This window comes from Anabrus simplex, chromosome X, assembly GCF_040414725.1.
Source record: "Anabrus simplex isolate iqAnaSimp1 chromosome X, ASM4041472v1, whole genome shotgun sequence".
Classification (NCBI taxonomy): domain Eukaryota; kingdom Metazoa; phylum Arthropoda; class Insecta; order Orthoptera; family Tettigoniidae; genus Anabrus; species Anabrus simplex.
Genome location: NC_090279.1, coordinates 80,696,065 through 80,723,784, shown reverse-complemented (window position 1 = coordinate 80,723,784; position 27,720 = coordinate 80,696,065). Strand labels below are relative to the sequence as shown.

Below are 27,720 nucleotides of genomic sequence, written 5' to 3'. Positions count from 1 at the left end.
CACCGCCAACTCAAGGCATTATGGTGTGGAGTGCTATTGGGTACAACTGCAAATCACAGTTGGTGCGTGTCCAGGTCACTGTTACTAGTTTGACCTACGTGAATGACATACCCTTTCTGCACGACACCCCAGACACCTTATTTCTGGAGGGCACATATCGCTGCACGAACACGTGCAGTCTTGTTGTGACAGAATGTCAGATTGTTGCCCTGGCCCACCTGATCATTGGACTTGTCGCCAATTGAAAATGTGTGGGATATGGTGAAAGGACGGGTGCTTCGCTGTGACACAATGCCAGCCACCAAAGATGAACTGTGGAACGAGGTGAATGCAGCATGGACGGCTATACCCCAGGACGCCATTCGCGCCTTATACATGTCGATCTCATCACACATGGAATAAATTACCAGTGCCCTTGGAGGACCCAGTGCCTACTAGGCAACGGGACACATGCCCACTCTGGGTGACTGAAACGCTAATTGTTTCAGCAGAACATACTAATGAACATGTCTTGTGAATAAGAACTTCCTGTTCTAGTCTTTCATGGTGTTCTGTTTTTTATGAACATGAATGTAGTTCTATCAGATAAAATGTTTTGATATTGTAAGTCCTCAATTATTTGAATTTCATTAACAGTATAGTGCACTAGCAATCAAGTGTTAAAAATCATAGACCAATTTGTTAAACTTAGAACCTAAAAGACGAATGGGATGGATATGATGTATTTATTTCCGAATGTTTATAGAATATGACACCTCATCTTGCATAATTTCATCAATGAAGTATAAATTGTCACCTAAATGTTATTCATGTATATTAAGGACTAAACTTATGATATAAAAATAAGTTATGTTGAAAGTAATGAAAGTGGATGTAAATGATTGAGTGTTAATAATAGGCCTTAATGACATTGGATGCTCTATTTATGAAGGCAGATAGTGCTCAATGCAAATAGCCGAGCCTTGTCAAGTGACAGAATGGTACCATAGCACATATTTATGATCACTGAGGAAATAGCTTTTTTTTTTTTTTTTTGCTAGTTACTTTACGTCGCACCGACACAGCTAGGTCTTATGGCGACGATGGGACAGGAAAGGACTAGGAGTGGGAAGGAAGCGGCCGTGGCCTTAATTAAGGTACAGCCCCAGAATTTGCCTGGTGTGAAAATGGGAAACCAGGGAAAACCATTTTCAGGGCTGCCGACAGTGGGGTTCGAACCTACTATCTCCCGAATACTGGATACCGGCCGCACTTAAGCGACTGCAGCCATCGAGATCTGTGAGGAAGTAGCAACGAATACTCATTATGGAGAGCACATGAGGCGACAAACACAGTTTAAAATAATAATCACTCTCTGTGCTCACTCAACAACCCCGAGCTTGTCTAATTAAAAAACGTATCTATTTAATGCAAATTTTAAACCATTATTAGTCTGTCTTCTATAATGTGTAAAGATAAATTAACAAATCTTCTCAATGTCCTAAAGTGATCGTTCTTCTAGTTAATCGATCATGATTCTTATAGTGAGAGTGACATAAGTTCTCGAATGTTCATGAAGTTAAAGTTTTCAATAAATGATGAAGATACATAATGTAATAATCATGCCTAAATAAAAATATTAACCTCAAATGACCATAAATTCGGGGGGGGGATCTGAAAGTAGGACTTGGCCAAGAGTGCAAGCTTAACCTAACGAGCACGGGTTCGACTTGGGGCCTAACATCGCAGGCCCTGGATTCAACCCTAGGCTTAATCTTACAAGGTCATGAGCTTTACAGACAAGTTAATGTCCAAGAGTACTGGCTGAATCTATCAGGTATGGATTTGTTGCCCGGTTTAACCTTACAAGGGCGTTATAGACTCGAGTTTGAGATTCGATCCCAGGCTTAACCTAGCTAGACAAGATTAGATAAGGTCCATGGGCTTCAAGAGCTGAACGTGGAACAAGATGGTGGTATGGGATTACGGAGATGGTAAAAGGTTTAATGCATGTGCATTATTCACAGGGACATACCTTTATATAGCTACCTCAAGGTCCTTAAGCTGAGCGACTGCAGAGTCAAAGATGCTAGCATGTAGGCTGATGCGTAATGTGCTGTTGGTATTTAGTGCTTGGAACCCCAATTTTCTTATTGTAACAATTCGAGCTCAGAGATGTGAATTCTGGAGGCTTATAGTAGCTTATAATACTGTTGATATCACTCAAGGGATTAAAATTTAAGTGTTCAGAACTGGAAAAATATGTTCGCACTACATGTGACCGGGAACTGAATACAGAGCTCATCCCTTTGGGCTGCTGAGTATCCTGCTAAGTAAATGACTGCACACTGAAAGCGTCCATTTAATTCAAAACACCTAACGTTTGAGCTGAGAGAAATTAAAAATCCCAACACCGACTGGGAATATAACTCGGCAATCTTTCCCTTGGATTGCTGACTACCATAGTAACTAAATGATTGTGTATTAAATCTCAAACACCGAACCTTTGAGCTACAAGGAATGAAAAATTCGCTGACCCGACTAGGATTCGAACCCGGGAATCATTTACTTGGGAAACAAACAAGCGTGCTAACTAAATGACTGTACATTAACAGCTTATGTGTTTCACTAAAACACCTAGCATTAGCCTTACAAGATTCAAAGGAAAAAATCACCAACAGAACTAGGATTTGAACATGGAGCTCGCTTGGACCCTAAGATGAAGTGCTATTTAAATATCTAACACCAAAAATTAAAACTTTTAATTCTGAGCAAAGAAAACAATCGCTGAATTGGGTTCTCAAACCTGGAGCTAACTTCAAATCAGAACTTACGGTCTTAAGTTCACAAGAAGAAAAAATATTAAAAGTCCTCAACCCGACCCAGAATCGATGACGGGCTTTTCTTTCACTGAAGACTAAGTGTGAACGATTAGCACAAACTATGTCAATTGAATGTGGAAAGAGAATGCAACAAATTCTGTACTAAGTGAGGTCGTGACATATGTGCGTCTTAGCAAAACAAAGATTGATTCCAAGAACATTCTGATTAGACTTGGAAATATTTGCTGTGACATGAAATACAAAGTTCATTGTTTTTGCAATTAGCCTAGTATGCACATCTCAGCAAAAGAACATTGGCGGTACGAGCAAGTTGACTAGACTCCGAAGTAACTTATTTAGTAAGACAGGGAGTACAAAGTTTATTGTTCGCGCATTGAGCTCTAGGCTACAGGTTTGAACCCTGGAGACGTGTAATTGCCTGCTGGTTTACATCACTTGGTAACTAACATTAGAGAAGCGAGCAAATAAAAAATCACCAGGCTGCCTGGGAAACAAACTAACATAACAGCTAAAGGAATCAAAACCCACAACCTTCAGGACTAACACAAGTAATTAAACATTGTCAATATCATGTGTACGCAGACGACATACAGATATATACACATGCACATCATCGTGACTGCAATACACGACCTAGGAAGAATATGTAGGTGGACCGATGACCATGCACTAAAAATCAATGCGCAAAAATCGCAGTGTATTCTTTTAGCTACCCAAAAAATCCACGCACGACTTACAGACATCCATACCCACTCAGTAACATTAAGAGGCACTCAGTTACAATTCAAAGACACAGTTAAAAACTTAGGGATGATAATGGATAAAAACCTTAGTTGGAACGATCATATAACAGGTATATGTCAGCGAGTGTTTTATTCCTTACATTCCCTTAAAAAGCTCAGAGATTTACTCCCCCAAAATGTAAGAAAACTGCTTATCCAAAGTAATGCCAATATTCGACTACTGTGACGTAGTATACAGTAACCTGAACGCCTCACTTTCCATCAAGTTGCAAAAGGCACATAACGCATGTGTTCGATTTATTTCAGATATACCAAGGTTTAGCCATATTTCACCCGCATTTGATAGGCTTTCATGGCTACGCTTAAGAGAGCGACGAAATTTACACACTCTTTCCCTGTTACAACGTATACTGAACCTTAACACACCTGAATACCTTTGCACACAATTCCATTACCTAGCATCACCTTCTAGTATTCCTACAAAATCATCATCTACAGCAGTATTAAGCACTCCCATTCACCGCTCAACTGGCTACAGCAGATCATTTATAGTCGCCGACAGCCGAATTTGGAATTCCCTACCTGCTGAAATTAGGAGCGTGTCAAACCACCTCCACTTTAAGAAACTCTGTCAAACCTGGTAATGAATAAAAATAATTTCTTATAACATAGTAGGATTAGATCATAGCTAAGTATTAGATTAATTAAAACATTTAATTGATACCTTAGGATATTAAACTGTAGATAATTTGGAGTATATTTAACTCTTCATGTAGGTGTATGTATGGTCGGACAGAATAGCAGGCTTCATAGCCTGAGTCCCGCCATATACAACAAGACAATAAATAAAAATAATAAATAAATAAACCTTCGAGCTAAAAGAAATTAAAAAATCACCGACCACACTAGGAATCGCACCAGTGGCTTCTTCACACATGCATGAAACGAGCATGCTAACTAAATGACTGTACATTAAAAGCTTGTGTGTTTAATTGAAACACATCAAGTTCGACTTCCTTTCACGGGGTGGTGGGGGTCGTCGACAACAAAAAAATTCGCTTTACGTCTTAATAACTACACTCGAACGTTTGAAAAGTTTGAAATAATAATTTTGAAGATCCAAGTTGCTGCCGTACTCAATACTCAACATTCATGCACAATATGAAATATAAGGCCAGCACTTTAACCGCCTGAGCTACTCAGCTAGGCAATTAAACTATTAAGTGCCAAAACACATGCATCCTGATAATGATAATTGTACCGGGAGATACACCTCAACCCCGTGCATTTAAATAAAGCGCACTGAAGAACGCTACCTATCACATAAAAATTGAAACAAGTAAAAAAGGATAGGGGAAACACGCTGACTTAGTGACAAGACAACTACAAATGAACATAATCATCAACAATACACTTTGTTGCCATGGTCCTAGATGGTTGAATCAAGATCCCTGGACTATCCAAAAATGAAAACGTAATGTTCAAATTATTCTCCCAATTCAAAAAATGCCACTAATGCTTCTTACAGTCATGCATGGTGATCTGTTCATAATAAAAGTTGCAAGATTAAACAAGGTATAGAGAGTAGCTGTATATTGTTTGCGAATTATCTCACATTAATTCAACAATGGTACACAAGTTTATTGGAGATCCACCTATTCAGTACACATAGCGTTCTTATAATTAAGATTTACATCTTGTCTTACTAATTTAACGGGACATGTTTCGCCCATTGCATGGGCATCACCACCCGTGATCTCATGCCTAAAGAATAAAAATCAGATTTTGAAATTCCCAGACATTTCCCTGTTTTCCAGATATAAAAACCAGTTTTTCTCTGACACACAATGACAAAAAATAAAATTATAAAAGGAGTTTCCAGCTATGACAGCAATATTAAAATACAGTTTTAAAGCTTAACATCCAAAAAATTAATTTAGAAACTTGGAAGTTGAATTTATTCTAATTAAATTCAATTTAAGATTTTAAAAGAACTGATTACCATTACTGCTGCAGCGAACAAATTCCTTTGTCTATAGACACCAAAGACTGTTGAGCTTCTGTTCTTCTAATTCTTTCAGCAACAAAGTGGCCACAATACCCTGGCTGCAAACACAAATTGTCCTCTGCCTACCATAGCTACCACAATGAACTCTATCACTTATGACTCTACTTCTTCTTCTTCTACTTCCATTACAGAAGGTTCACGAGAGGATAGATGTCTACAGAATTACCTTTCAAGAGAGCAAGTAACCAAAGCTGACATTATATGGTGCATGCAAACTGTCATGCAACACCATTATTTACGAGCCAGTGAAGCTAGTGTACGTATGTTCCCTGTAATGTTTCCAGACTCTGAAATTGCTTCGATAGTTCAACTGCACAGAACGAAAGTTGCATATACAATCACTCATGGTTTGGCTCCGTATTTTCATAAACAAGTTCTTGAGATGTGTAGTAAGTGCATACATTTCACTATTGGTTTTGACGAGTAACTGAATAAAGTTTCTCAGATGGGCCAAATGGATCTTGTAGTTTGCTGTTTCAATCCTGATACTAATGAGGCATGCACTTCTTATTTTGATTCCGTGTTTCTTGGTCACTCTACCGCCTAGAATTTGTTACATGTTTTTTTGCAAGCACTGCAAGGACTCAATTTAAAGAACTCTAACAAATTTCAATGGGTGGTCCAAATGTTAATAAAAAGTTCCTTCAGGATATCAGTAATTTATTAAACGATGATCCAGATGCTAATATTTTAGTGAACATTGGACCTTGTGGCTTGCATACTGTGCACAATTCATATAAAATGCCAGTAAAAGAAACCCAGTAGAATATTGCAGAGTTTCTTCGTGCACTTCACTTCTTGTTTTCATACGTTCCTGCAAGACATTATTCAGGTTCAAACGTACTTCCTTTGAAATACTGTGCTATAAGATGGCTTGAAAATTCGAAAGTCACTGAACGTGCTATAGATAACCTACCTAATGTTGACAAATATGTGGAATGGAAAAACAGAGGCAAAAAAATCCCAAACTGTAACAGCTTCAAAAGAGTATCTACTTCACTATCACTAACATAGTGTATGCACTTCCTAACAATATCCGACACTAAAATAAGAATACGTACATTATTATTACAAATAAAAGAAATAAATTATTTGCAGCTAATGACTGGCATAGGAAGGATGTTTTGGCTGATTGAGACCATGGTGCCAATTTTTGCGGAGTCACATTCTTCTCACTTGTCTTTGATGAACTATACTGAGGTATGGTACACAGACGAACAATATACTAACCAACACACGGACATAAATAAAATTACATCTACACTGAAGACTATTAAACCTATACCTTAAAAGCCGAGCCAGGTAGCTTAACCTCATGGCGATGTATTGTAGACAATGTAGTCGGCAGCCAGGTTTCAAGATTGCACTTAAACTATATAAGTCAATATGAATGGCAGCTTGGGACTGGTTGGATCAAGACTGAATACACAGAATCATGCTTCAAAAACTCCAAAACAAAAAACAACTTTCATCTTACAATGTGATGTCACTTTATTTTTAATCTTGTTCTGTATTCACGAAATTACACGTGATATTACAAGCCACTAGTCATGCCTCAAGTTTCCGAACACCTTGCATAATAGATAGATAGATAGATAGATAGATAGACAGACAGATATATAGATAGATTGATTGATTGATTGATTGATTGATATGGTTTATTTTAACTGGCAAAGTTAGGGACACGTGTCCCTGTCTTACTCTTAACCAGTGAAATACATAAATAATATAAAATAAAAATTTCTGAATACTGAATTAAAAAGAGACAAACAAATTACTATGCTACTGTGCTGCCCTACTGTACATAAAATATCTATTATAAAACACAATATAAATTTACATTTCCTAAGTATAATAATATTATAACTGCTAAAAAACATACAATGAATTGCAACAGTAATAATAATAATAACAATAATAATAATACAGACAAACCTAATACTTGCAATTAATTTGTCCAATTCCAGACATATATTACACTGACAAATATATAATTTTCAGATTTTTATTGTTGGCCAAAAACATTACAAAATAGGGATCGGGATAAGGTTAACTATGCAGGGAACCACAGCTGAGTACTCTCTAACACTACTGATGAATCATATAATAATAATAATAAGAAGGCAAAGAAGAAAGGCCAGGATGAGAAGGAGAAGAAGAAGAAAAAAGGAATCTGTTGCACTACAAGCTTGTTTCATAGAGATATTTTGAGCACATACTTTTAAATCTTCCCAGGTTTGATATCCCTCTGACCTCCTGCAGAAGGAAGTTTCATTCACAGATGGCCACAACAGTGAAGGAATTGTAGGTTGAGGATCTATGCTTAGGAATAGCGAGCAATGTCGAGCTCAGCGCTATGATGTTTTTAACATGGTGTTCAGGGAGACTATGAAATCGTTCATACAGGTAGGATGGGGATTGTACGGTAAAGATTTGGTGCAATGAAGTCAGGGTACGCAGCTTTCATCTATTTTCAAGGCGTAGCCATCCAAGGTCGACGCAAAACTGGGTAAGATGATCTGAATATTTCAGATTACATATAAATCTTACACAGGCATTCTGTGCACATTGTAGTTTATCTCGAAGCTCAGTTTTCATGTCTGTGTAAACTACGTCACAATAATTGAATATTGGAAATATCAGGGCTTCAAATAGTTTCATCTTTAAACTGAACGGGAAAGTAAATTTGAAACTGTTTAATATGTGCAACATTGCAAAAAATCATCTACTCACAGATATTGCCTGATCTGTCCAAGAGAAGTGCTGGTTAATGATCACTCTGAGATTGTTTACCTCTTGCAAGAGGGTAAAGCTTCATACTGAAGTCATACATCAGGGATGGACATGCGGTAATTACTGGAAATAAGTCTTGGATGGGCAAATGCAATGATTTGGGATTTTTTGGGTTTATAATAAGTCCGTGCTGGAAAGACCATTTGCTTATGGCCTCTAGATCCATGTTAATTTGCTCAATTGCTTTCAAAACATCTGTTGGTTTTGCATGGATGTACAATTGAATGTTGTCAGCATAAATGTGACATTTACAATGTGTCAGCTCTTTAGCTAAGTCATTTACATAGACAGAACGACACGTTGACGTTCATGTAAATAGGCTCCCATTCATTTCAGAGTAATGTAGGAGAACTCTTGGCGATAAAGTTTGGATAGGGGCAACTCATGGTCTACAGAGTCGAATGCTTTGCTGAAGTCCAATAAGACTAGAATTGTCAGTTTTTGCTCATCAGTAGCCTGCCTTTCAGTCATGCTTAGCAAGGTAGTACATTAGCTGTGATTTTGGCGGAAGCCTCACTGGTGTGGGTCCAGTATGTCATGGTCGTTGAGATAGTTCGTGATTTGATTATGCACCATGTGTTCGAGTCTCTTGGCTGTTATAGACAGTATATTAATAGGTCTGAAGTTACAGTTTAGTGGAGGAGATATTATTTTCAGTAAAGGATGTACCAGGGCCATTTTCCAGACATTTGGAAATACACTGTTTTGAAGGGAGAAGTTGAATATGAATGTCAATACTGTAATAATGGCATCGAATTTCCTTTAGCTTTATAATACATAGATTGTCCACCCCTGTGGAATTAGTTTTAATTCGCAAGATAGCCGCTTTCCCTTGCAGGGGTGAGACAGAACTACAATAAAATTTATCTATGCCTATGGGTGGTATGTTGTTATTTGCCCTCAAAAGATTTTCTTTTGCTTCTTCGATTAATTGAACATGGGAGGATACAAAGTGATCATTCAATTCATCAAGAGAAATCTCCAAATTGTCTATCTTGTCCGGTTTATTTAAGCCAAATAGTTGCAATGACTTCCATAAGGTAGCGGGTCACAGTAGGGTTTTATAAGGTCATGGGAGTAATGTAGTCGAGCGTTTCTTACTGTCTGAGTCGTTTTATTATGTAGTTGTTTGTAATAGATAAGGATTCCTCCTTCGGGTAATGTTTATATTTCCTAAGAGCTGCATCCCGCTTAGGCATCATTGCTCTAATATCATCATTTAGCCACGGGGAGAGTCTTTTACAGATGCGTGCTGTTCATAGAGGGGCGTGCTTGTCAAAAGTATGTAGTATCATGGTATTGAAAGTCGTGACCATGTCGTCAATGTTAGTTTTATGAGTTATATCCTGCCACAGCATCGAAAAAGAGTCTTCCACAATAAGTTTGCATTGTCAATACGGCTAGAGTCTCTGTAAGTAACGTACTTAGGTTTATGTCTGGGGCACTGCAGTGCGTAAGACATAAAGATAATGTCATGGGCTGACAGTCTGGGAGCAGACGTCTGGCCATGATATAATACTCTGTCAGGGTGGTTCGTTACTATCAGGTCCAGTAATGTGTGTGGTTTTAGTGTGCTGAGTGGGGGAAAGTAGCAGGATCGCCATAATGCATGCCTGAAATGTATTCAATAGATGGGTGGTTTCAGATGAATCAGGATATAGAAGGTTTGTATTGAAGTCGCCCATCATTATAAGATGTTCCCATATAGGTAACAGTCTGTTAAGATCAGTCTCTAAGTCATTCAGATGGCGAGCTTTATGCGGCTTGTATACAGCACCTACTAAGCATTTCACAGTAGAGACCTGCATCACTATGAACATGTCCTCAGGTTTTCGTTCATACTGTTGAGGCGACTGACAGATAATTTGAAGTTTCATGCGCGAAGAGACAAAAGCACAGACCCCACCTCCCCCTTTGCCAAGTCTGTCATTCCTCAGACGACAGTAGGCAGGTAATTCCAGATTCTTAGCCTGATATTTGACTTTCAACCAACATTCACTGCATTAGATTATATCAAAGGACAGTGGTATGAAAATCGCTTTTATTTCATCTATACGAGTTTGGGAAACTAAACTCTCGGCATTAAGGTGACATGTCAAGTGCGATTTTATGTCTATTTAGGGCTGACTGGAGAATGTGTGTTGTAGCTTCAAGGGGTGAAGTTTGTGTCAATGGACTAGCAGGTAGACAGTTTGAAGGGATGGGTGGTGAAGAGGAAGTGTGACAAGGTAAGTATTGTTATGGTCACAGGGATTACGGCTGTTTGTGGTATGCATAACCAACTGCTAAAATGAAACTAACTAGAAAACAACATGCGACTACATCCTAAGAACGGTCAGCAATTTATGTATTTTAGATAATTAAATTGTGAGTAATAATAATAATAATAATAATAATAATAATAATAATAATAAAAATATTAATAACAATAATAATAATAATAATAGTGATAACATGCAACAGCAGATTAGGTGTACAGAATACTCAAGTAGGAGCTTACTCTATGTAGTGTTGATGTTAGATCTATGTAGACGTAATACAGAGGCCCGACTTAAATTAGATCCAGATAGGAAAATTTTATTAAAGAGTAAGTGGATGGACAGGTGGTAGAATAAGAAAACAGATAAGTGAATAGATATTTAGATAAATAAATTTGGTAAATGGATAGATACGTAGATAGATGAAAGATACCTAGATAGATAGATAAGGTTAGTTGAAAAAAATAAAAAAGCTAGCTTCTCAGCTGCGACTTAGGTAAAGCATGGGAGTTGACTCACATTGTCAAGTGATAAGGCAGCACTGCAACAGAAGCTTATGCCATAGGAAGTTCCTTTAACTGGCACACTCTTAATTCCATCCTGCCCGCTTTCTTGATTACGATGTCTCCTGAGTCAGTCCAAGTGTTTGTAAGAACAAAACACTGGATTGCTGTCTCCAAGATGGACATTCTGATAGCCGAATGATCTTCATGGATTGCTGTGGATAAGCATTTCAATTTCGTTTTCCTAGTGAAGACATCCTGCTGTGACCGATAAGACACAAATTTCACTAGGATACGCCTTGTTCTCTGGTAATCAAGGTCTTACTCTGTGACACCTATCAATGTCATTAAGTCTAACATCTGCACCTACTACTTTGCACACGTTGAGCACTAGTTCATCACAGTTTCCGTTCGAACATTCAGGGATGCCGAAATTTCTTACATTACTTCTCCTTCTTTACTGCTCCAATGAATTGCACTTGGCATCCATATCCTCCTTCAGTTTGCGGATTTCTGCCTCCTTCTTACCATGTTCTTCAGTTAACTCTGAAAATGCTTTGATATTAAAATTTAAACTCTTTTCAAATTCTTTTATAACCAGTTGTGTCATGCGGGTCGAAATGGCCTGCACAATTAATTCAAAGAAGCTGTCCGAGTTAATGAAGTCCTCCAGCACACACTTCACGAGGCAGTCTACGCTGGCAGCACTGGTAGTGGCTGGGCTTCCAACTCCATTGTTTCCCCATTTTCTTAACATTGCAAATTTGGAAGAAAACGATCAACACCGACAAAAAATATGGGTATATCGATTCGTAAATACAAATGTAACACTTCCGCAAGTTTCTATCACTTCCACTGAAGTACAACACCTTCAAATCACTTGATTACTGTGGAGCCTCACTCACTGACGTCCATCACCAACCATTTCATCAAATAGGTTAAAACTCAACATGGCACGACTCGAACAGTGTCACATTGCATTACACATTTACACAAGGTTTACCTACATCAGCACATTTAATAATTGTAATAATAATAATAATAATAATAATAATAATAATAATAATAATAATGAGCACTCGAAGGAGTATTAAGTTAAAGCGAATTTCACACTTTCCTGCATTGAGTCAGTGTCTTTTCTCTTTTTACATTTTATGAGGTAGTGACTATCGCACACATCATTACATAGTAAACAAACACAGTCATTTGTTGGGTAGTGGAATTTTGTCTATATGCATATTTTGCTGTGGAAGCCATACATTTAAGCGATTAGAAAACTGAGAACACAATATAGGCCTCACCATTCCCCAACAACACAGAATATACAATAGTTAGCAGATCAAAACATTGAAAATTCAATCGAACATAGTCGCTACTGCATGCCATATGCTATTCATATAGCTACTGAAGATATCGATTCGCGATCACCGGGCGAGTTGGCCGTGCGCGTAGAGGCGCGCGGCTGTGAGCTTGCATCCGGGAGATAGTAGGTTCGAATCCCACTATCGGCAGCCCTGAAGATGGTTTTCCGTGGTTTCCCATTTTCACACCAGACAAATGCTGGGGCTGTACCTTAATTAAGGCCAAGGCCGCTTCCTTCCAACTCCTAGGCCTTTCCTATCCCATCGTCGCCATAAGACCTATCTGTGTTGGTGCGACATTAAACCCCTAGCAAAAAAAAAAAATATTTGCGATCACACTTTGTTTTGTTAATGTTTATTCAGGTTTCTTCACAATTTATTCCTGGCATAAAAGACATGCCCAAGATTAATCTTACAAAAATTGAAGAATGTGTTTCTATTAATGGACAAATAGGGTATGTCCATTTTATCTGGCAGAAGAACGAATTTCCAGATTATTTTCTGAATTCCAGGACCTTTCCTGGTTTTCCCATTATTTCTGGAATTCCCTGACATTCCCCAGTTACCAGTATTCCATACTGCTGGACACACTGATAATCCCGTATTTGTTTGGTGAGGCCACAGTTTTCTTATTTTTGTTGAAAATGTGTAAAAAGGATCATGTCTGTGTGTTGCTGTGTGTGTCTTTACTAGCTGATGTGATAGCCTCCTCTTGTCCTATTAGTCGAATGGGAATGCTTGTGCTAGATGTTGGCTACAGCTTCAATGCTGAAATCGAATATTGAGGGATGTGTGGTGAAGAATCTGTAATGAGAGGAGGCTAGAAAGATTTTTAAGATTAGAGCAAAAAGGGTAAAATTTGACGAAAAATGCTGTGTATAAAATTACTCACACCGTCGACCTTTCTGGTGGGAACTAGTTGCCTCTGCAGCATCAGAACCAATGACAGTAGCACTTCTAGTATTGTATCTGTGTGATATTGATGGGAGGGGGTGTGGAGGAGGGGAGGAGATGGGCGGAACATTGAGCTTATGTACGGCTGGCTGTAGGGAATAATTACAGTGATAATGGCACAAACATCTTTGAAGCAACAAAAGAAATCAAGGCCTTTCTGCAAAACAACCCTCAGAAAACCAACTTTTCACACAACTGCAGGCATGGGACTGACATGGCATTTCATCCCTCCTGCAGCACCACACTTTGGTGGAATCTGGGAAGCAGCTGTCAAGAGTCTGATACATCAACTGAGAAAAGTGATGGATTCTTATCGCTTCACCAACAAAGAAGGTACCACTTTTATAAAACATATATAGTCTCACCAAATGTTTTTTTAACGTGTCTTAATTGTGTAAATTGTCGTTTGTGAACTTACAAGTTTCCTCATTTTTATAACACACATTCCTATACGTAACACCTTGACTAGAGTAATCAGGATCCTGATTTTTATCCCTTAGGCATGAGATTATGGCTGAAGATGCCCAAACAATGGGCGAAACATGTCCCCTTAAATTGGTATTACAATATATAAATCCTAATTGTAAGACCCCAATGCGTATTGAATACGAGGATTACAATAAACTTTTGTAACATTGTTGAAATAATGTATATTTCAATACGGACCAGTCATGAGATTGTCGTAAACAACCCATGGAGTAAAAATAAGGTCCACTGTTCGTATAGGAGTTGAACCCTCTACACAAATGTTAGATTAATGTTGTGTAGGAAACTATCAACTCATACAGTATAAAAACTATAAATCCAATCATAGATCAAGAAGGCCATCTTCTTGTTGGTGGAAGACTCCAATACTAGTGGAGTAAAAAATTTAGAAATTCTGTATCATCTCACAAATATAATTATGATGGCGGAACATTTTCAACTATTTCATCCTGACACTCAACTCTCTGAGAGACAAGTTTACGATCTCATCAGCAAGGGGGACAGAAAGAAGCCACACTCATACACATCTCAAGTGTTCTATGATGAATGAAGATACCTCAGAACAATTAATGTGAAATACACAAATTGTGCCTGTAACCCAGAATTACCCATTCCTTAAAACTGCTGGCCAAATTCTAATGAAAAATCGTGAGAAATCAAACAAGACCAGACTGCCTAGCTACCAAGGCTGTCTACATAGACATGATACCTGATCTCACTACAACATTTCTCTCTGCACTTTATAGACTTAGTTCTCATAGAGGTCAACCGCTGAACATTTACAGCAATTACAGCACAAACTGCTTTGGAGCAGCTACAGAAATCAAGGCTTTTCTGCAAAACCACCCTCAGAAACCATCTTTTCACACAACTGCAGACATGGGACTGACGTGGCATTTCATCCCTTGTGCATCATCACACTTTGGTGGAATCTAGGAAGCAGCTGTCAAGAGTCTGATATAACACCTCAGAAGAGTGATGGATTCTTATCACTTCACCAACAAAGAATGGACCATTCTTACAACACATACTCACATCCTATCACCAAAGCTAAATGATGACCCTTTTGACACTTTTTACCTAACTACATCCCATTTCCTTATAGGACAGCCAATTACTACACTCCCTGATCATGATTATACTTCCCATCTCATCACAACCTTGCCCACATAGAAATATTTTCAGCAACTAACCCAGAACTCCTGGAAGAGATGGTGAAATGAATATCGAGATAAATGGGCAATGAAATACCCCATAGCAACATAGTCATACTGAAAGAAGATGACACTCATGCTATGAAGTGGACAAAGGCAGTGATCAAATGTGCATCCTGGTAATGACGAATTCATTCATGCAACGAATTTTCAGGTGAGTAATGGTGAAATTATAAGGCCTATCACAAACGCTATCCCTTATGAAGTATGAAACAGAAAAGCAAGATAACTCTTGAATGGCTTATTTATTCCATTGTATGTTTAAGTAAAATTATCAATCACAATAGACAAGTAACACCACAGACCACATTAGGTCACTTGCCAAGAGATGGCTACAATGTGAGTAGTATATTAAGCGAACGCTCATGGTAAACAAGCATATCACCAGCAACTTGTATCAACAAATTACTGTATTATCTAGAAATCAATAATGAATATAATCAATAAGATAACAAAGGTGTTTCATTTGGAAGCAACTAGTAAAATATCATGTAACAGTAACAAAACAATATACCTTATAAACACTTTGTGTTCAAAAGTATTTACGAATTCAAAAATATTAGTAGGAATGATACCAGCTCTCAAATGCTAAAGAGTAGGGGTCTTTGGAAAAATCCTAAGTGCTGTGCAATTCATAACACAAGATCATGGAACAACTCAAAGGAAAAGTGAAAATAGGTAAGTAAAAGGTCAATCTCATAAAAAAAGTGTATTTTCTGTAGGACTATCAATCATATGCACTGAAATGAAGGGTCAAACACTGATATCTGTGGAGCCATTTTCTAACCATTTCAATTACCTGACGATGGCTTATCAAATTATGTACATTACCTCAAAGGAGTTTTCCTGCATCGAACCTGGCTCGGTTAACTCTGATTTAACTTCTCCTTTCAGAGCTATCACTTCTGATACATATTCAAAATTTTCCTGTGAAAAAGAAGATATATTAGGTATGCTCATAACACACATCTACAAATACAGTCACTAACAAATGAGCATGTTATTTCATTAATATCCAGTATTACAGTTACTTTACAGCGATAATGGCACAAACTTCTTTGGAGTAGCTAAAGAAATCAAGGCCTTTCTGAAAAACAACCCTCAGAAAACCAACTCTTCACACAACCGCAGGCATGGGACTGACACGGCATTTCTCCCCTCCTGAGAGCACCACACTTTGGTGGAATCTGGGAAGCAACTGTCAAGAGTCTGATATATTACCTCAGAAGAGTGATGGATACTTATCACTTCACCAACAAAGAATGGACCACACTTATAACACATACTCACATCCTCTTATCAAATGTTTTTTAGATGTATCTTTATTGTGTAAATTGTCGTTTGTGAACTTACAAGTTTCCTCCTTTTTATAACACACGGTCCTCTATGTAACAATTTGACTAGAGTAATCAGGATCGTGATTTTAATCCCTTAGGCATGAGATCACGGCTGATGATGCCCAAGCAATGGGCGAAACATGTCTCCTTAAATTAGTATTACAATATATAAATCTTCATTCTAAGATCCCTATGCGTATTGAATACGTGGATTTCAATAAACTTTTGTAACATTGTTGAATTAATGTACATTTCAATATGGACCAGTCATGAGATTTGTAACATATAATTGTCTGAGATTGTTGTAAACAACCCACGGAGTGAAATTAAAGTCCACTGTTTGTATCGGAGTTGAACCCTGCACACAAATATTATATTGATATTGTGCAGGAAACTAACAACTCGTATAAAGACTATTAATCCAATCATAGATCAAGAAGGCCATCATCTTGTCATTGGATGACTGCACAATACTCCAATACAAGTGCACTGGAAACATTAGAAATTCTGTATCACCTCACAAATATAATTATGATGGCAGAACACCTTGGACTACGTCATCCTGGCACTCAACACTCTGAGAGACAAGCTTACGATCTCTTCAGAAAGGGGAACCGAAAGAAGCCACACTCATACACGTCTCAGGTGTCTCATCGTGCCATACTAATTTATGTTTCGCCCATTCCATGGGCATCATCAGCCATGATCTCATGCCTGGGGGATAAAAATCAGGATCCTGATTACTCTAGTCAAAGTGTTACATGGAGGAATAATTAATGAAAAATACACAAATGGTGCCTTTAACCCCAACATACCCATTCCTTAAAACTAGAATAATCTGTGATGGCCCAGTTAATATAAATCAATTGCGTGAAACTGAACAAGACCAGACTGCCTAGCTACCAAGGCTGTCTACATAGACATGATACCTTATCTCACCACAACATTTCTCTCCGCACTTGATCAACTTAGTTCTCATAGAGGTCAACCCCTGAACATTTACAGCATTAATGGCACAAACTTCTTTGGAGCAGCTACAGAAATCAAGGCCTTCCTGCAAAACAACCCTCAGAAAACCAACTCTTCGCACAACTGCAGGCATGGGACTGACGTGGCATTTCATCCCTCCTGCAACACCACACTTTGGTGGAATCGGGGAAGCAGCTGTCAAGAGTCTGATTTAACGCCCCAGACAAGTGATGGATTCTTATCGCTTCACCAACAAAGAATGGACCATTCTTGAAACACATACATCCTCTCACCAAAGCTAAATGATGAACCTTTTGACACTTCTTACCTAACTACAACCCATTTCCTTATAGGACAGCCAATTACTACACTCTCTGGTCATGATTATACTTCCTCTCTCATCACAACCTTCCCCACGTGGCTATACTTACAGTAGCTAACCCAGAACTCCTGCAAGAGATGGTGAAATGAATATCTCAATAAATGGGTAATGAAATACCCCATAGCAACATAGTCATACTGAAAGAATATGACACGCATGCTATGAAGTGGATGATGACAGTGATCAAATGTGCATCCTGGTAATGATGAATTAATTCATGTAACGAATGTTCAGGTGAGTAATGGTGAACATACAAGGCCTATGCACAAACACTATCCCTTACAAAGTATGAAACAGAAAGGCAAGATACTTTTGAATGGCTTATTTATTCATCGCATGTTTAAGTAATATTGTTGCGAGATTACCTGTGGAACTCAGAGAGTTGAAAGAAGATGTCAGCTTGAATGGGTCTATCTACGATATCGAAGATTAATTTAAAATTTAAAAACAAAGGTTATATTTCTTTTCAGATCTCAAATTTAACAAAATTCTTCACTAGGTCAAGGAACAAAATGTCAGGTACAAAATAACAAACTAGAATAGAAATCCAAGGGTTGGAAATTACAAGTTTTGAGCTTCCAGCTCCAATTTACAAGTTTACAACGTCACAAATGTTGCGTTTGGTTAGATAACGAGAGATATCTCCCAAGGCACAGTTCAAGAGCACCTTGCTCCAAAGGTTACACATACAGCCTCCCAAAGGCCCCACTCAAAATTGCACCAATATCAGACAAGAGTTCACATATTCTTTAAATTGAACAAAGGAGGCTGTGCTCCCAATTCCTTACAGCCTACTCAAGGAAACATTAAACAAAACCTTACAATTTCTGGCATCTCTAACACAGTGGTATCTAGTACCCATACTACTGGGCCTTCATGGAAAAGAACAACAGGTTATATTACTGTCCCAAACTCAAAATGTATGCAGTCGTAAACTTGTGCTCCTTGAAAACCAAGTTTTGAAACCCTACTTGGGCTTGTGGCCCGATGATGCAGAGACAAATTCTACACAACTGAGGTGACACAAAAGAGAAGTTAATGAGTGATTTACAGGAGAAAAAAGTTACAAAATCGTAGTCACCTCAAGATAAACTGAAGGGGATTTTGAGAGGGAAACACACTCTCTATCCCCAATTTACAGTTTAAGTCTGTATGAAATTTTACATTAGCAGAATGAAAGTTTACATTTGTGAAAACAGCTGTGAGTTTGAGGAGACAGCTACAGATATAGAAAACTGGTGGCCATTACCTGGGTTGACGTTCTGCCTGCCAAAGAATTAGGCACCCCTCCTCCTGTCTTAACACACACACTCAGAAATTTGACGAGAAAAAGACAAGGTAATTAGGAGAGGCCGCAGCTTTTATACCCAAGGGGTGGGTTCGAGAAGGCTCTGGGCTAAATCCAACCACACCCTCCCATTTTATTTGATACTCAAAAAGTTACAAGAAGCTTATGATTGGCTGAAAAATAAATACAGAAAATTTGTGATTGGCCAGACTTCAAAGCTGGCGAGATGAGAAGAAAGTGTTGCAAAACATTGAAGTATCAAAATAAATGAAAGTCAATTTAGTTGAGGAAATTTACAAACCCAAAACTTCTTTAAATCATTAATTATTCCACCTTACACCAGAGTGCATTACCTCAGTTTCTTGTAGGGATATCTATGGAGAAAAATTCAAACATTTTGATGTACACCAAAACAAAACAAAGATATCCAGTCAGTTTAGGAAACGTTAAAATAACATATTACTCAGTTAGTCAGTAGTGAGGTCTTCTGATCAATGTCCCAACTTTATGCACTAGCGGTTTCAAGTTTTGTTCGATAGATAGTGTTCCTTAAGGCGCTTCTTTTACATGTGCAGGGTTGAGGTGCACCTCCCAGTACAAATATTATAAGTCACAATGGACTAGTACCATCACAGACCACATTACGGAGAAAAAGAATACTTTTCACTTGCCAAGGGATGGCTACAATGTGTGTAGTATACAAGCGAACAATCACAGTAAACAAGCATATCACCTGCAACTTGTATCAACAAATTACTGTATTATTTAGAAAACAATAATTAATATAATCAATAAGATAACAAAGGTGTTTCATTTGGAATCAACTAGTAAAATATCCTGTAACAGTAAAAAAAGAATGTATCTTTCAGCTACTTGGTGTTCAAAACTAATTTACGAATTCAAAATTATTAGTACGAATGATACCAGCTACCAAATGACATAGAGTAGAGGTCTTTGGAATAATCCTAACTGCTACACAATTCATAACGCATGATCGCGGAACAACTTGAAGGAAAAGTGAAAACTAGGTATGTAAACAGTCAATCTCATAAAAAAGTATATTATCAGTAGGACTATCAATCACGTGCACTAAAAAGTGGATCAAATCCCGGTATCTGTTGAGCCATTTTCTACCCGTTTCCATTATCTGATGATGGCTTATCAAATTATGTACATTACCTCAAGAGAGTTTTCCTGCGATGACTCTGGCTCGGTTAACTCTGATTTAACTTCTTCTTTCAGAGCTATCACTTCTGATACATTTTCGAAATTTTCCTGTGGAAAATAAGATATATTAGGTATGCTCATAACACACATCTACAAATACAGTCATTAATAAATGAGCATGTTTATTCATTAATTTCGGAATTTCACTAATGTTTAAGGAAGATTTCTTCCAGCAGAGGATTGTTATAACCAAAGTCTGTACTGAGAAAGGTGTTATTATTCTTGCTCACTCCTTATGTCAGAGAAAGGATGAGACTGAGAATAAAATATAAAATGCGAAATATTTTCTAGCCATATCAGAAGATATAATACCAGGGATGGAATTGGGGCTATTTCTCACATAATTTGGAAAGAAGCAGCCATAGGCATAAACACTAAATTGTATGAACTGTTTTCATATGTTCAATCATATCAGTCAAATCATAAAAGTTGTTTGAACCAATTAGAAGCATTACAATATTTCTAAATGATTTTTTGTTCTCAGCATAGAGTTTGTTTAAAGACAGATTCAAATTACTTGAAATAATGGAATCACATTCACTACTATGGTTTTGCTGAGATCACAGGAGCTACATTAAACATTAATACAGTTCTGTTTCAATGATTCCAAGTGTAAAATAAAAAACTCAAACATGAAAGAAGCAGACTTATCACAGTCATATAACAGTGAAAGATGTGATGAAGCCCAAAGTCAAAGCAGCTAGAAATGAAATATTTTACTACTATAAGCATGTTATGTAATGTTCTGTGACGAGCTGAGGGGATGAGGACACCGTCAGTGGAGAATCAGCAGTGTTGGAGTGTATATCTGCAGTTTCGGAAGATCTTTTATGATCTACTATGAGACATTTAAATTTCACTCTTGGATTCATAAAACCTTGTCAGCATTAAAGGGGGGAGGGACTGTGATTAAAAGCATATATTCTAATGTAAGTTAAGTAACTAATAAAAGTGAATTAATGCATCAAGTTCTCTAGAATATACCAACTTAACACATTCAATACGAAGAGAACAGTGGCTGAACTAAGGAATGGATGAAAAGGATGCACAAAAAGACAAGGAAATAATGACAATGAGGAAAGAAAAAATTCTGTTTAATGTGCCTCAAGTTATATGAAGGGGCATATAAAATAAATTATTCTCAGAAATCATACATGCTAGAGCCCTTAGACATGGTTCTCTACTGTATATATCATAGAATCTGACCTGTATTTGAGGAATAAAATTAGCTAATCACTATTCTGTCTTTCTAGAAGAATTCAACATCTGAGCAAAATATTTATTTTGAGAGAACGTACATTCAGATTTTGAGGTATTTCATCCCTCGTATGTCATAGGCAAATCTGATCGTTCCTTAAAACACATAATATCTTCCAGCACATTGTGGATGTCAGGGTAACCCAGAATTATCGCACCAGTGTTGACATTTTGTTTAGCAGACTGGTGTATCCAGGCTATAAAAAAAAACACTAATGAAAGATTTGTGATTTAACTTCTTCTACACTAATTATGGTAGGAGTAATAATTCTTAACATGTGGTGCTAATGGTGGTGCAGTACTGTAGGAGGATATTAGTTTTTTTTAAAGTACGATCGGCCAACCATCATCTATTATAATCAAAGGGGAAAAATACAAAAAGGTGCAACCCCTAAACCAAAGTAATTTCAATAATGACAGTAAAAAGTACAGACTAATCCAAGCCTAACCTTAAGTTCCTAAGAGTTGGCAGCTTTGTGTAGCACATTGTGGTGTATTCCCAGACAAATAAAACAAACAGAGTTGTACTACGCATAGATGCTCATTCAGCAATTGGTGACTGCTGGTGTTAATACTGAGGAAGCACATAGAAAATTATGCCCCTGCCAAACTTATTCAGCTATTAAGGTTTAATTTCTGACCCCTATAAAGTTATCTGGTATGAGACTTACAAGCGATGCCGTTGTTTCTCCTTCAATCCAGCCTGGTTCCTCTTTGATCTTTGCTTCCAGGTCCATTTTACACTGCAAACTGAAGTAGCTAGAAGGTACTGGAATGGTTGATTACTTCTACTGAAACATAAGCCAGAAAAATATATTACCTTATTAATGTCATTGATACTTATGGTGTTTGTGAACAGACTAAGCAACAACCTTGTCATTTTAAATGCTATTGGCTTCACGTCGCACCGACACAGATATGTCTTATGGCAATGATGGGACAGGAAAAGGCTAGGAGTAGGAAGGAAGCGGCCGTGGCCTTAATTAAGATACAGCCCCAGCATTTGCCTGGTGTGAAAATGGGAAACCACGGAAAACCATCTTCAGGGCTGCCGACAGTGGGGTTCGAACCTACTATCTCCCGAATACTGGATACTGACCGCACTTAAGCGACTGCAGCTATCGAGCTCGGTCATTTTAAATGACCATCAATATTATGATCATACCAAAAAACACAAAATTTTACATGACTGTTGATATTGTGATCATACCTATAGGACCTCAACTTTTCTATGACTAATACTTCGATCAAAGCTAAGGACCTGCAGTTTTACATGATTTCTAAAACAGTGATCACATCCATAATATAATTTAACTTATCTGTCGATATCAAGACCATAGTCATAGGACTCCTATTATTACATGACACCTTATATCATATTAATAGCTATCTAACATACAGTTTTATATGAAACTGAAACCGCAACAAGATGAACTTTCTTGAAAATTAAGTGACTGTACGGTTTGCATATCACTCTGATCACCCGGGTCCATATACTGGAAACTTCCTACCACTTTTATCTCTTGTAATCAGCTTCAAAACTAACTGAACAAGTTCAAAGTTCTTTGAGATATGTTCTATCAAAATTTTCCTGCCCAGGATCAAATTAGCTCAAACCATTCTCCTCTCATTAAGCTTATTCACTATCTCTGTATTTGAGACATGCTCTATCAATCTGATCTTCAAGAACTTCTGATAACATGGCATCTAAAAGGCTTCAACTATGTTTTTTCTTGGCACCAGTTATTATCTGTGTTTCACTTCCATACGGTGTCATACTCCTTGATCAGTGTAAACATAATTTTAAAATTTTTCACTCTGTTGAGCCTAAAGAACGTGATAGGGAACAGATGGGAATTTAAGCTGGATTCAGTGATGATATTTATCGATATTGAGAAGGTCAGAGATGGTCAGTGTACCATGGCAAGTGGTCTCGGATGCATTGATAAAAAAGAAGACAGGGAGAGGTGAAGAGCCTATTATAAAAGCCATGAACGAAGAGTGAGTAAGTAATATGAATACTGTGATAGGACAAACAAACTTTTTCAAAGTAGAATCAGGACTTCAAAAACGATGTTTTTTATCCCCGCCAATCTTCATTACAATCATGGATGAAATCCACAAGAGTATACAACAAAAAATGGGAACCAAGGAGGCAAAGGCCTCATACTTTGCAGATGAGACAGTAATATGTGGAGAAGATGAAATGGAAGCACAAGAACAAGATAATGCAAGGAATCAGGAGATGGAGGAATATGGAATGAAAATAAGTGTGGAAAAGAATATGATAGTAGTGGTGACAAGAGGTAATAGAGAAGGAAGTGGGAATATTGAAGTAAATGGAAGACCATTAGAAGTTGTGGAAAGCTTCAAGTATTCGGAGAGAATAATTGAAGATGGGTAAATAAAATAAGAAATTGGATAGGGACTTGAATAAGCCAATGAGTTTTACCAATGAGTGAGATGTATAGTCTGTAACTGGGACATCCAATGGAATGCAAGAAAATTTTGCACCCAATGTATTACACACCAATTTTAACATATGCACCAGGCACATGGACAACAACAAAAAACATGATAACGCAGAATGCAAGAGGCCAAGATGAAATTCCTTAGAGAAATATAGGGAGGGCATAAAGGGATAAAGTCAGAAACATAGAAATGAGGGAGCGAATTGGATACCCTGAACTGAAAGGCAAGATAGAGACCCGTAAGCTGAAATGGTATGAACAAGTGATGAGAATGGAAGAGGATAGAGTTCCACAGTAAGTATTTAAAGAGAAACTCATAGGCGAAAGACATCGGGGAATGCCCAGAAAGGGGTGACTGTCTACCGTAAGGAGAGTACAGAGAAGAGTGGAGTAAAAGTAGAAAAAAAATTCGAGGAAGGAATGGAGTGGTGGAGAGAGAAAAACTGAGGAGGTTCTTGATTCACATTTCTACCCAGAAGACTGGAAATGGAAAATGAAGAAAATTCTGTTGAAATAAAGACAAAAATTTATACAATAATGCTACCAGCTCATTTCATTGAACAATGCCACTAACCTTAAGTGCCTTTTCTTTATTTTTCTATGCATGTCTTGTCTAATGACACAATCGAGTGGTGTTTACCAGAGTGCCTCTTGTAGGGAAATGAGTGGTTTAAATGTTCAGCAGTTTTTTTTGTTCCCCAGGTGGCAAAAATTGTCTATGTTGAATACCTCGAGTAGTGCCTCAGAGAATTCATTTCACCCAATAGCAGTGTTCGTTAGACACTTTGTGATATTTTACTGTAAATGTAAACATACAGCACTAACAATGAATACGAAAATTTCTCCTACAGGTAATACAAGCTTCATTCCTGTGGCTAAGTGAGTTGATTCTTATGCATTGCCAGGGAACAGATTTCTATGTAAACACATATCTATTCAGGTAAGTGTGATCAATTGTATTTTATATATTTCACCGGAGGGGACAATACTGAAGAGTGCCGTGTTTAATTGTTCTGGCCATCACAGGTTATTCTAATAATATGTTATTGGCTTTACATTCCAGCAACTACCTTTTACAGTTTCCACAGCCAGAATTTATTCCTGAAGATTGTTCTTCCATTCCTGCTAGCAGTTTAATGTTGCACTAACAACTCCAATGGTAAGGGATAAGATTAGGTATGCAGCAGCATTAATTAAGGTTAATTAATGATAAAATGGGGAAACCACAGAAAAGTATTTCAGGCCTGCAGATCATAGGATTCGACCCCATGCAAACTCACCGTCACTCACCCCTGAAAATCTTTTACACACCAATAAATCAGAGAGGCAGCCTACTGTTACCTAAATCATCACGAATAAGTACCGGATATAGCTGCTGTGGGGTAATGATGAGATACAGGATAATCTCCATAACAACACTGATGTAACAAGATACAGATATCCTAAATAGAAACCTCTCAAGATTTTGAATCCTACTACCATATGTCACGGCATACAGAGTAAAGAACAACTCAACGTTCACAGTAGTATCACTATTAAATTGCACAAAAAGGTAAGTAACACAGCAAAATAATAATTAAAATTACATACTACATATCGCAATTTCTATCTGAGACTACCATCTGCATTTTTTCATCTGCGTTGCTCTTCAGAAAAAATTCTCATTCCACTAAATTTAGATATACGATATATTGCCACTACCAGAGTGTGAAATCAGAAAGAAGTGGTGGTGGGGGAGGAGAAGAAACATAGGGCTTAACTACTAATTTTTTTCAGGCAGTACCTGGTTGGGGGGGTTAAAATTCCCCTGTATTTTAATTACCCTCTCCACCCAGAAAAATGTAAATTTGAGATATTTTTGTTCAAATTTTGCTGTTATAACGGGAATGATAAACATTAGAAAGTTTTTCCAATCAGCTGAGAAGTTTATGAGAGACTCGCTATCTTAAGAAAGGCCACACGAGGATCGAGTTTCCATGTTTTATTGCTCTTTTTTAATGGAACTTTCCTCTACCAGGGCTATGTGTTGACTGAACCAATTGTCAGTTTGTATCCTGCTCAAGTGAATATTGTCCTAGTGATACCTATAGGAAACACACCCACTACAAGAAGTACAGGAGTGGTGTAAACTCGAGCTACTTATAGCAATGACAAGGGAGGATGGACTTGCCAGCGTGAAACAACAACAATAAGCTGTAGGTGCGGGGTTGCCACTGCTGCGTTGTTTAATTGCTCAAGGTCTGGCAGTCACTTGAATTATTTCTGATGATTTTATGAAAATATGCCCAGTTAAAGTCATTAATTTCAGTAATAAATTATCGGTTCTACATTTTCCTGTTTATTTTATAATGAAAGGTAACCCCCCCCCGGGCAATTTTAGTGGGAGGGGGGGGGAACCTCTGAGATAAAATCATCGATGGGGGAGACATCCTTCCCTTCCCACCCCGCCGCGATTTCGCACCCTGGCTACTACACACAACTTCCAGGCACTTGCAATGCAATGGCTGGGTGTTTTATAAAAAGCAAGCTAGTTATATGCGTATTCATTTTTCATGCTTAATTAAAAATAAAATTTAAGAAAATTAATAACATTCAATATTACAAATATGTAAATGCTGAAACTGAGAAAGATTAGTATTAACTTCTAATATTCTCAATTGAGGTCTATACATTTAGCAAAATTTAATTATTGAATTTGAACATTACCGACAGTATGTTAGAGGTTGTGGACACAGAGTAAAATGATAGAAATCACAATTCCTCAACGAAGAAAATCCGTAACTCACTTAACGGAATAAGCTGTAGAATAGGCTAATACGCGCCTTAGATAACAACATACCAGCCACTTCGAAATAAAACGACGTATTTGGATATCGCTTAATCACTTAAAAGAAACTCTTGAAGAACAAATTTGATTTGTAACAGTCAGTAAAACAGGCTGAATTTAGGAAAGCATGTATTACTAGTTACAACTGCAGAGTATGCGACACTTCTTCTTCTCTTGAAATGTGAATGGGCTTGTTATATCACCCAGTTCCAATAATTGTAATAAATCACACTGTAACACTCATATATACCAAAATACACAACTGTGTGGAGAGTTGTAGTTTAACATATCCGTAATGTCTACAATTGTAGTATGGGACACTTACTGGAGAGAGCACTGGCAGCACTGGGTGCAATGTTACGCTACGTCCGGGATAAAAGAGGATGTATAAATAAGAGAGGAGTCTCTCCGGGTGTAAAAAGAATAAAAAAAAAATTAAAAAAAAGATCTCGAAAGGAAGTCCATAGGACTTAACGTACCGTGGACAGCCATGGAAGGAGGGAACAACTGACTGAACTTTACGATCCAATTCTTCGTACACTAACGGAAATAAAATCTAACGGTTTTTAAACATATATACATGCATTATCATTATAGTCCGCTATGCCTTTCAGCGTTCAATCAGCAAGCCTCTGTGCGTTTACCAAAACGGCCCGTCGCAAAAATCCTCTATTTGCAACTAGTGCCGTGGCCTCATTTAGTTCTATACCTCTTATCTTTAAATCGTTAGAAACTGAGTCAAACCATTGTCATCTTGGTC

The 27,720-nt window shown here is 37.6% G+C and overlaps 1 protein-coding gene across 1 annotated transcript in view; it reads right to left on the bottom strand.

Moving 5' to 3' along the window:
* The window catches only part of LOC137503299 (uncharacterized), a 49,654-nt gene extending 22,733 nt beyond the window's left edge, over positions 1–26,921 (bottom strand). The window contains exons 1-4 of the mRNA XM_068230848.1: positions 26,840–26,921; positions 22,334–22,450; positions 20,358–20,453; positions 16,034–16,129 (exon numbers count right to left, since the gene is read on the bottom strand). Coding sequence (XP_068086949.1) covers positions 16,034–16,129; positions 20,358–20,453; positions 22,334–22,399 — 258 coding nt within the window. The 5' untranslated portion in view covers positions 22,400–22,450; positions 26,840–26,921. The remainder of the gene's footprint in view (positions 1–16,033; positions 16,130–20,357; positions 20,454–22,333; positions 22,451–26,839) is intronic.
* Between the last annotated feature and the right edge of the window lie 799 nt (positions 26,922–27,720).